Raw genomic sequence first — 11,477 nt, 5'->3', positions numbered from 1 at the left:
CGGATATGACGTCATCAAATACATTTATCAAAAAAATGAAAAATATGTCTGGGGATATCATTTCCAGGAACTCTCATGTCAAATTTCATAAAGATCGGTCAAGTAGTTTAGTCTGAATCGCTCTACACACACACACAGACACACAGACACACGCACATACACCACGACCCTCGTCTCGATTCCCCCCTCTACGTTAAAACATTTAGTCAAAACTTGACTAAATGTAAAAAGGAGGAATAATTGCAATCACACACACACACACACACACACACACACACACACACTTACACACACACACACATGCACACACACACGCACGCACGCATACACACACACACACACGCGCGCGCGCGCACGCGCGCACACACACACACACACACACAAAGACACATACACAAACATACCGACAAAATGACAGACATACACACAGTGAGACAAACCGACACAGAAACACCCACACATGCACGCACGCACTTATGTACGCGAACAAAGACGTAGAGATATATGCTTATAGAGAAACACTTACGCAACCAAAAAAACACGCACACAAACACACAGACAGACAAACTTCATTCCTGGTAGAGAAATGCATTTCTTACTGTGTTGCTTTCTCTTTAAGTGCACCTACCTCGCAGAGAGAGAGAGAGAGAGAGAGAGAGAGAGAGAGAGAGAGAGACAGACAGACAGACAGACAGACAGACAGACAGACAGACAGACAGACAGACAGAGACACAGAGAGAAAGAGAGAGATAGACAGACTGATAGACAGACAGAGGGAGAGACAAACATACGAACACACAGACAGACATAGACAAACACACAAACAAAGACACACAGACAGACTTCACTATTGTATGTGCAAGTAATTTTGTTAAACCACACGTTACGTTCACTACTGAACGTGTAACCATGTAAAACGTTACTATCTCTTTATATGTGTTTACTTGCATTGTAATCCTGGGGGGGGGGGGGGGGGGTATAAATGTATGTAACGCGCAATACATGCCTTTTAACTTACTAGAATTGGAATTGTCATTTAAAGACTAGCATAAGAGTGTGACACGTGGTTCATTCGTTATTACCTTATTACAAAAAGAAAAAGATAACGGCACTGACGCTACCGGAAATAGAATTTATCAGTGAAATTCTACCATCAATTTAGTAATCGATGCGATGTAAAATTATCCTAAAACTGTGGTATGATCACGACATCGTTTAGCATTTAGGATCAAATGGTGCCAATGTGTCCACAATGCACTAATCACAGACAACAGTTATACGCTTTACGTACATGTAACTCTCCAACTGACATTGTCTGCCACTTGAAACAAATGACTTTCGAAGGAAAATTAACTCCTATATATAAATATTATGTATGATTTTTAATAATTACTTGCACTTTTTGAAAATAAAGCTTTTTCTACGATAAGGTGTTTACCCCCTAAATGTATAAGTCATCCGGTAGAAAAACCGGAAGTATCGTGTACTAAGCATATGTATATGTTTAAAAAGTTAATTGTGTTAATGTAAAACATCTTGCCTATGAATATGTTTAGGTTTTGAATACTTTAGGGGAAAAGCATAGCCATTATTCAGTCATCTTTAACTAACACCCCTAATCTCAGGGCCCATTTTGTTAGTGGGGGTAGGGTTTCAATCAGTCAAAAATCACTTTCATTCAATATTGTCTGCCATTTCAAATACATACACGTAATTGCACAATTTCTTGAATTTTAAGATGCTTTAACTGACTATACCAAGAAAACCTGCACTTTTTGTAGAATTAGTTTTTTGTCCATGATTTATGTTTAAAAATGTCAATTCTTACGACAAAAAATGCTAACAGTTGCCTCACCAGACGACACGTACCTACGACGTGAATCGTGTCTGCCAATTAAAATGCATATATTTTGAAATAAGGGGAATCATAACATATTTCACTGTAAAGTGTCTCACTCTAATATCTTCTGGGTTCATGGTGTATTTGGTTAAGTGAATTGCAGATAAGGTTTTTTGAAAATGACAGCTATACATATATTTTATTAAAACTGAAACTGGTGGAGTGAAAAACAGACCTGTTTTGAAGAAGTCGTACTAAAATCGTTTATGGCCTTGAACTTCACAGTTTGCGTGTTATCTTTTAAAGAAAACCCGTTTTCATCACTAACAATGACCTAATTTACACATACATATCGGTCGGTCATAGTCGCGTTTTTTTTTAGAGAGGTAGTGTACAAAATGTCGTATTGTACGTTTAAATTACATGTCCATTATTTTATTCATTTTTCAATCAATAAGTAAATGCGCATACTTTTATTAAACGTTACTTTCACTTTAAGATCGCTTCTAACATTTAGTATAATTTCTGACAAATGCACGCTATGTAATAAAGTGATAATATTATGGACGCCATGTGGTAAAACCGGAAGTTGAATTATTTTGCGATAGCAAAATCCTTTTACAATGATCACTTTCTTTTTATATTGAGCTGATCTTTAACGTTATGGGTAAAAATCTAACATATTGAACCAAATTATCCTTTTTCAAGCCTGTGTATGTGTAAACTCTTTTTTGCTTCGACCCGGTTCGGTTTTCGGAGTTGATTCAGAATCATCCATTATTTATCTTATATGACTGTTGTTTTCCTCGGTAAATTAACAATTGTTGATGTAAAATAATTCTAGCTGTGAGAATAAACAATTTTCAAGATGTTTTTGATTGCGGTTTAAACCAGGCGTTCAGTTAGCTATACATATCGATTGAGAAAATGGCATTTCCTGTTTTGTCGTCCGCATGTTATACAGATGTTGTTAAAAATAAAACTGTGTATACGAATTAGGCATTTTACTTGCTGTCTGATGGCAACAATCTTTAGCTTTCGTTTAAGGTATAATTTGCTTATATCCGTATGCAGTCAAGCGGTACATGACGTTGTTTTGTAACCTACCCCCTGCGTCATGGCTGCATTTTTGCAGAATATGGGTCATGTTACAAAACCGCTTCTCATTCTTAGGTGGTTGGGTTAAGCCATTTGTCGTTTACCGAACTGTGGCTGCAAATAAAACGAACTTTCCAAAAAACATAATATCCAATGTGACCACCAAAAGTAACCCTCCCACTATAGCCAGCCAGGTGACTCTCTCTCTCTCTCTCTCTCTCTCTCTCTCTCTCTCTCTCTCTCTCTCTCTCTCTCTCTCTCACTCCCTCTCTGCTTGCTATCCTCAGTCAACCCAGACGGACGCTGGTCTTCTTACCCAAGACGAGTTTTCAACTGAGGACGATTTTCAAATAACTCGTCATCTATGACGCTTTTTTTCCACCATGCGTCAGCGGAACTTTTCTCGAGACTCCAAGAGGAAAAACATGAATTGACCCAGCCAGTCCAGTTCACAGCACAACGGGAATATCTGTCCAAGGAGTATTGTATGTCTCCAGAGCAACTTTCATTTGAAATGAGCGTTTCAGTCAAGCTGTGAGATGGGCTTGTGGATTGACCCGCAAGCCGATTTGAACGCAGACTGGAATGGATCAAAATACGTGATTGAAGAAAAACAATGAGACAGTCTTCAACCATTTTCTCAGCATGTCTTGTTTCAAGCAAGGTGTGAACAGCTGCACGTAAAGCTTTACTTCTGATTACTCTTACAAGTAAACCGAAGCCGCCGTGCTATGCAAGCTGTAGTCTACTGAACATATCACAAAAACCGCATTGTGTGGATACAAACCAAAACAGTTCACCTGGAAGTGTACTATAACGTACCATTTCACGTCAACCTTGTTTTAAAAATAACCTAAGGGATACATCCACTTGGTTGGTGTGTGGAGGTGCCCTAAGGTACAATGTCACCTCGACCTTATTTTGGAGATGAGGGGCAACTCTTTTAAAAAAAGATTCAAAAAGGCTTGACGTTGAACAAATACAAGTCCGTGTGCTGCATGGAATGTGAAGTTTGTAAACAGAATCACAAGTCTGATTGTAAACATGAATCGGCTTACTTGGGACATACATTGTGCTAACAGCATCACACCTGTCTGATTTCAAAGACAAATGAGTTCACTTACAATGTGACCTGTGCGTTCCAATACCACAAGAGCATGATTTCACAGACATGAGAGGAATTACCTTGGTTGGAATGGTGTTTGTTCTTGCAGTTAAAATGCAGCCTCATCTTGAAGAACAATCAACCTGGGGCTAATCTGGTTTCAACGATCAGATTGCTTGTCATATGAACTTTGCTAACAATTTCAGTTCGATCTTAAAGATGCCTTAGCTTGATAGGAATGTGAACTTTGCTAACAATTTCAGTTCGACCTTAAAGATGATTTGGCTTGATAGGAATGTTATCGTTGCCTTTGCTGACACACTGCCGTAGTTACAAAGATAGAAGATGCATCAAAGCAAAACGGCAGCAGGGATTGCAATGGCCGCACTCTTCTGCATGATCAAGGCGGCAGGGTCTCAACGCATACCGCCGGGGACGTGTCAAAATGGTCAATGTAATTGCGGCCAAGATTACCACGACTTGGAGTCTACCATGTGCATTCCAGGAGACACAGGGACCCTGACCATGGAAAGGTGCAGCAGCAATGAAGACTGCGCCAGACTGAAGGGCTCGCTGGCTTGTGCCTACGACACCACCATACACACGGCAGTCTGTGCGTGTCATGCGAACTACATGCCTTCAGCCGTCATGGACGAGTGCAGGAAAGTGGACGAGCTGAGCAGAGTCACGTGCAATGACGACTCTGACTGTCAGCCGAGCAAAGGCCTCCAACACTGCGTGGTCAAACCTCAAGGGGACGTGGTCCTCCCTCCGTCCGAGCGGAGCAAAACGTGCAGGGTTTACTTCCCACAACCCACGATGAGGACCTACAAAACTCCTCAAGTAACCAGCCAACCACAGAAAACCGCGATGGTAACTAGCGACACCAACATGAAAACGTTTTTCACTCCTCGAATACAGACCCAGCCGGCGCGCAGACTTCCAAGACTATCCCGAAGCAGACGAGGAGGTGGCCGCGACGAAAAGAATAATGCAACTGAAGGAACGATTGGGAACGTGGAAAAGATCGAGTCCATGAGTGTAACAACCGATGCACCTCTGGATTCAGTGGCTGCGACTTTCGTTGGTATCGGCATGGCTGTGGTCGCCCTGATGGTGTCGGTGATGGTCGTTGGTTTCTGGGGTTGGTGTCACTGTGGGAGGAGAGGGAAGAAAGGAAAGGAAGTGGAGCGACATGCGTTGAATGCGATCCCAGAGGTTAAAGTAACTGAGCCTTCTTCATCCCAAATAGTTGACTTTAATACATCGGGAACTACTGCGCCTTATGCATCGGAAACTACTGCGTCTACAACATCGGAAACTATTGAGTCAAATGCTCAGGAAACTATTATTGCGCTTGATAATCCGTGAACTGCTGCGAGCCATACATCGCAAACTACTGCGCCTGTTGCACCATAAAACCCCTGCGCCCAATTTTCAGATTGATGCGGTTCCTTCTGCCGACGAAGCAAGTCTGTCAGCTACGTCTGCACCATTCTGGATTGACAAGTCCCAGTGAATTGTCTGCGCCTGAATTACACTCCCCAAGCAGCACCGCCTAATACATCAGAAACTTCCTCCTCTACATCGCTTTAAATTAATAGTTAAATTCTTTATTCTGACCCGATATTTTCCTTATATATATTTACGTTATTTTGATATTGACAGTACCTGTATAAAGCAATTGATGTTTTGGGGTTATTCTCCACAGCTGTGTACAATAGTCTGCTGTCTGCCCAGCGACCTTCCCCTTGACCCTGCTTGTGACCTCGATGTTTTATGCCCCCGCAAGGGGCACGGTACTCTCTAAGCACCCACAACCTCAAAGAGAGATAACTGGCGGAAACCTTCTTATTGTAGTCTCCTGTATGACGGCTTACTAGTGCCAAAACCTCATAATTGTAATTATCAAGGGAAAATTAGTAATTTTCCCTTGATAATTACCATTTTCACGTGTTAAAAATTACTAACTTTCACCTGTTAATTACTAATTTTTAGTTTTGGCTCACGTCCTGTCGGATTGCTAGTGCCAAAACTAAAAATTAGAAATTTCTCGTAAAAATTAGTAACTAACAGATGAAAACAGTAACTGACAGCATTAATTAGTAATTATCACGTGATAATGGGTAACACCAGGTTTTGGCACTAGTAAGCCGTCATACTCCTGTCCGCCCAGCCGACCTTCTCCTTGACCCTGCTTGTGACCTCAATGTTTTTTGCCCCCGCAAGGGGCACGGTACTCTCTAAGCACCCAAAACCTCAGAGAGATAACTGGCGGAAACCTTCCTATTGTAAACCGTGTTATGCGTGTGATGTTTTTTTCATTTAACTGAGAGATTTTAACCACACAACATTAATTGATCAATGATTTATTAAATCAGGGTTCCAAATATATCCCTGGCCTGCAGATAAAGAGTTAAAAACACGTTCAGTACATTACAAGCATTTCAAAATACATCACTCGCGTAACATGGAAACAAGAGGATGTGACATGGATTAAAAGACTAACATTAAAAACAATGTATATATTATGTTTTTGTTGAATGTCTTTATTGTTAATATAACTTGAGTATTAATTACAAAAGCAAAGAGAATGCATTCTAGTTGTCATGTAATATACATTATAATCATTTATAGGCCTGAGAATGCATGTCACAAAAGGTATAAACAGCTCTTGAGAATAATCCTTTGTTTTAAATACATGACCAGACTTTATAATTATAAGCATAGCCAACTAGCGTGTTGTGTAGTCCCCAGTGTGCCTGTTGCATTACATGTCACCTATATTTCCTGAATAAATTATCGTCACGCTCATAAGATAATTGCCTATGTCATACTGTTGATGTTTTGAAGAAAAAAAAACTTCTTTGGTTTCTGAACAATCTGCCTATCTCATTTTATTTATAAGTTGCAAACTGCCTTTCTTAAGTTGTTAACCACACAGTTACGCCTATCCAAATGCGCGTAGCAAAATGTGCGTTTTGAATCTTCTTTTTTCTCTGGCGGTACTGACAATATCGTTATTGAAACAATCCCAGTGCACTAAAGCCGTTCCTTAATTGGACGAAGTCGACTTCGCGTAGCTCACTCCGCGAAGCTACCGGAACTAGACTTCGTCGCAGTCCAAGGGAAGGCACTATGGCGGAAAAGAGAGTTATCTTTTCATGTCTTGGCGTCTCAAATGCGCGTAGTCTCGACCAGCGCGTGGTGTGCTTCTTTCTGAGTACTTTACGTCACAAATTGTACTTTACGTACTTGATGATGACGTAAGTTAATTGTATGTGTTCTATTTCGTTGACTGAGCACGGCCGGGACCAGTTGGCGTGAGCGCTGGGATTTCGAGTTTCATTCGACATGTCAATGCAACGCAGTATGAAATAATACAGGTAGGAGGTTAGTTCGTGTACTTTGGGTCAACCAAAGTCGATAAATGCATTCTTCACTATGGTATTGAGTCTGATTTCGTCGTCCATCTTGAATCGAAAGCACTCTTCTTACAAAAAAACCAACTTCGTTGCGAGCTGCGGCGAAGCTTCGCATCTCAAAACTTGAGAAGCGATGTTGGGGTCAAAGTATCACACCGTAGCTGCGGGATTTTGGTATAAAGACTTCGCGAAGCTTCGTGTAGTAGACTACGGGCTCAATTAAGGACGGGCTTAAGGGATTTATAGAGCAAATCTCGAAAATAATTATTGAACTCAGCGCTATGCGCTTCGTTCAATAATGAATTTTCTCGATTTGCTCTATAAATCCCTTAGTGCACTGGGATGTCTCAAAAACTTAAATAATAAATAGCTTTTCCCATAGCGCGAGTCCCAGCATGTTTGCATTCGTTGCTTTGTCAAATAATGAAAAGCTCGCTATTGCTCGCATTTCAATGTTTAACAAAACATCTCGTGTAAACCTGGTATCACACAGCAAGCCATGTCATTTTCTGTATGACTGGGAAGGCCAACCATTCCCCTATCATATTCAACAAACAGATTAGTTTTACATGAGGTACACAAAACACACTTTCAAGCACGAATTAGTCCTTTTATCGCATGTAATTACAATCTATTTTAGGCAGTTTACTTCGAATGCAAATAAGAAACACAAACCACCAGAAAATGTGTGCACACTTTTATTACAATTGGAAATCGCGTGTACCTGATCAATGAGCAGACGTCAAGGGAAAAATGCGAAAGATAAAGATCATATCGCAGATTGTGCAGCCATCCATTAGTATATAATCTATTCTTCAGAGCTGTTTACCTGTGGAAACCATGTTACGAAGGTGATATATATTTTACTTAACTGAGACATTTTTACCATACAAATTGAAATCATTAATAAATACGGGTTCTATATATATATCCTTGGCCTGCAGAGAAAGAATAAGAAATACGTGCATATTTTGTTTGTCTACTTTCAGTAAATTAAAAGGGTTTCAAAGTACATCACCTTCCTAACATGGAAACCAAAGGTTGTGACATGGATATGAATAAAATAAAAGTAGACAAAAATATAATTATATTGTATGTTATTGTTGCATGTCTGTATCATTATCTAACTGGAGCCCAATGCATGGCCCCCTCATAGGAGCCTAATTTGATGACGTCACAGCAATAAAGTCGGTGGACTCCATAAAGTCTCTTATTTCTAATGCATAGACCGCGCATAGAGCCTTATGTCGGCCATAAAGTTATAGCAGGCCTCTCCTTCCAATAAGAGTTATGGAACCGGCTATTGGAGCGTTTAAAATGGCGGCTGCTTTCATGCCGATTCAGGATGAGAAGAAATTTGAGAAGCAACCGGATCTTTCTTGACCGCCTACATCCACTGAATCGTTACGACGACGTGGAACTGTACAGAAAATTCCGCTTTCGTCAGCAGGACATTCTTGCAATCACGGAAGAACTGTAAGAGCAACTCGAACTGCCGAATCGAAAGGCCGGGGTGCATTGCCGCCGGTTCTGCGGGTTATCTTGACTTTGGGCCAGTTTTTACGCGTGCGGATCTTTTCAAGATGTGAGTGGCGAACTGATCGCGGTACATAATAATAATGATGATAATAATAATAATAATACGGGAATTTATAACATCAAACACAGCATGCAGAACCAGCAAGAGAGTGACTTATACCTTTATGGCGAGGGTACCGGAATGGATTATATATATATAGTTTCCAAACCACGAAAGCCAAGTTTTATCAGGAGACGGGCTTTCCAAACTGTCTGCGGCAAATGGTGTAAAACTGACCCGCCGCGAAGCATCACAAAGCTCAACGCATGCGCAGAGACACAGGATGACGGGGAATCCCTTCCACTATCTACGTGTTAAAAATAGAGCCGCTCTTAGCTATTGCAGGCACTATTTGACCTCATGCATGCGGACCGCTGAGTTCTATAGTGCGTTTCATAGCTATGCGCTCCACAGCGCTATGAAATCCTAAAAGTATGGAGGGGCTATGCATTGGGCTCCTGGAGTATTACGAGGGGGAGGGATGAAAACTATACATTCTAATTGCCATGTGATACACGTTATAAAATCATTTAGAGGACTGATAACGCATGTCACAAAAAAGGTACACAGCTCCGGAGAATAACCTATGTTATATACGATCTAAACTAGCCATCCCTGACAAAATGTGTTGCATCGTGATTATTTCCAATCATACTTTTCACTTGAACTATAGGCAACTACTTCATAACTATACCAATTGTTCTACCTCGTCCTTCTATTCTTTATCACATAACGGCCGGTACTCTCCTTCTTATGTAAACAAGTTCGGTTCATCATCTCAGACCTGACCAGGCTTCAACACTGCACATCCCTCTGCTTGGTCACATCCCAATAACGAACAGTCTAGGTGATTTCTGTGCGCAGTAGACATTTTTGTATGGATTAATTCCTTAAAAGGGCCACTGGTTGCATATACACAATTAATTGATCACAAAAATCGCACTGTGTGCAAAGAATACCTAGGCTGTTTATTTTTGGATCTAACCAAGTGGAGGGATGATCTTATTCGATGCCCAAGCTTGGTAAGATCTGAGACGGTGAGCCGAGGAGTGTGCCTTTAACAATTGGAACAGTCACATTAAAAGCAAATTAAACAACATCAAACAAAGACTTAAACCAATTTAAAAACAATCTAAGTAACCATAAAATTATCAGAACATTGAAAAATACAATCACCAAACCTACAACAAGAAAATCTACATAAAAGAGTATAAAAATTAATGGTGCAAAAAGACACTGAAAACATCAAACGTCTTTTATAGAACGTCAATAAGATTTAAGTAATCATGAAAATCAACATAAGTGTTTAATGCATTTATATTCAAATACAAAATAATGTCCTATTATCAAACTTCATTTCACAGCAATACCGGAAAATCACGTACCTATGCTACCGTTGCTTGCTATGTGTCCATTGGCAATATGAGACTAAAAAATAGTATTAATTTTACATAAACACAGTTTTAGAACCAAACACGTCAAAATAAAAGCAAAACAGACACAAAACGACGACACAAAACTTCTTTGCATGGAGAAGGTTTCATCGGAAATCTTTCATCAGTACCGCAAAAGACACCTAAACAGTCCAACCCTTTCGTACACTCCGAATAGTTCATGTACGATTTTGTTCTTCTTCTCACGTTGTACAGCAATAATATATTGTGACCCTCCACCACGAAATGAGTCGCATGTCACCTTTGCATGATTTTAATATTTTTACATTTTCCTAAAGAGTTTTTCATGTTCTATCCAGTGGTGAAACCCGTTTTAGAAAAGAGCTTTTTGAGTTATAAGCCTGTAACTAAGGTGACCCTCACACTGTTACCAGACACTCCCCGGACTTATATTTAGCCTAACGCAGAACCGCGCGAGGTGACATGCGACTCATTTCGTGGTGGAGGGTCACATATGATTATGTTTTGTTTTTAGTGGTTTATATTCGGCGACTTCCTTTGTTCTCTTTGTTGCTTCGTTGTTGCTGCTGTTGTTGTTCTGTTGTTGTTGTTGTTGTTGTTGTTGTTGTTGTTGTTGTTGTTGTTTGTAGTGTTTTATAACTATTTCTGTAATTAAAAAAAAATACATTAAAAAAGTTATAAATAAAAATAACTGTCTTGTCAACCTCTGTCCAAGTGTCCAGTCTTAGGCCAGGTCGTCCAGGGCAGTGGTCAAAGCAGGGTGTTTTACTACTGCACTGCCGCTGCTTCAGAATAAATACTTCTATACTTATAACTCAAAACTTAACACTTCTTCTTCTTCTTCGGACCTGACAATCGTGTCTTCGTCCTTGTCGCTGATGCCGAGACCTGACTCCGGGACCAGTGCCCCCAGTTGTGTCAGTAGCTTTTCCATGGTCCGCTGGTCATCCTTCGTGTATACACGACCCTCCTGCAAAAGCAATTGCATTTTTTTTCAATGTATAATCCTTTTATT

The 11,477-nt window shown here is 40.3% G+C and overlaps 1 protein-coding gene across 2 annotated transcripts in view; it reads right to left on the bottom strand.

The window, feature by feature from the left end:
- Window positions 1–8,151: 8,151 nt before the first annotated feature.
- LOC138983842 (NFX1-type zinc finger-containing protein 1-like) overlaps window positions 8,152–11,477 on the bottom strand; it is a 34,915-nt gene continuing 31,589 nt past the window's right edge. For both annotated transcript variants that reach the window (XM_070357181.1, XM_070357182.1), the window contains one exon: window positions 8,152–11,432. In XM_070357181.1, the coding sequence (XP_070213282.1) occupies window positions 11,271–11,432 (162 nt within the window). In that variant the 3' untranslated portion in view covers window positions 8,152–11,270. The remainder of the gene's footprint in view (window positions 11,433–11,477) is intronic.

This window comes from Littorina saxatilis, linkage group LG13 (genome assembly GCF_037325665.1).
Source record: "Littorina saxatilis isolate snail1 linkage group LG13, US_GU_Lsax_2.0, whole genome shotgun sequence".
Classification (NCBI taxonomy): Eukaryota; Metazoa; Mollusca; class Gastropoda; order Littorinimorpha; family Littorinidae; genus Littorina; species Littorina saxatilis.
This window is presented reverse-complemented; position numbering and strand designations above follow the sequence as displayed.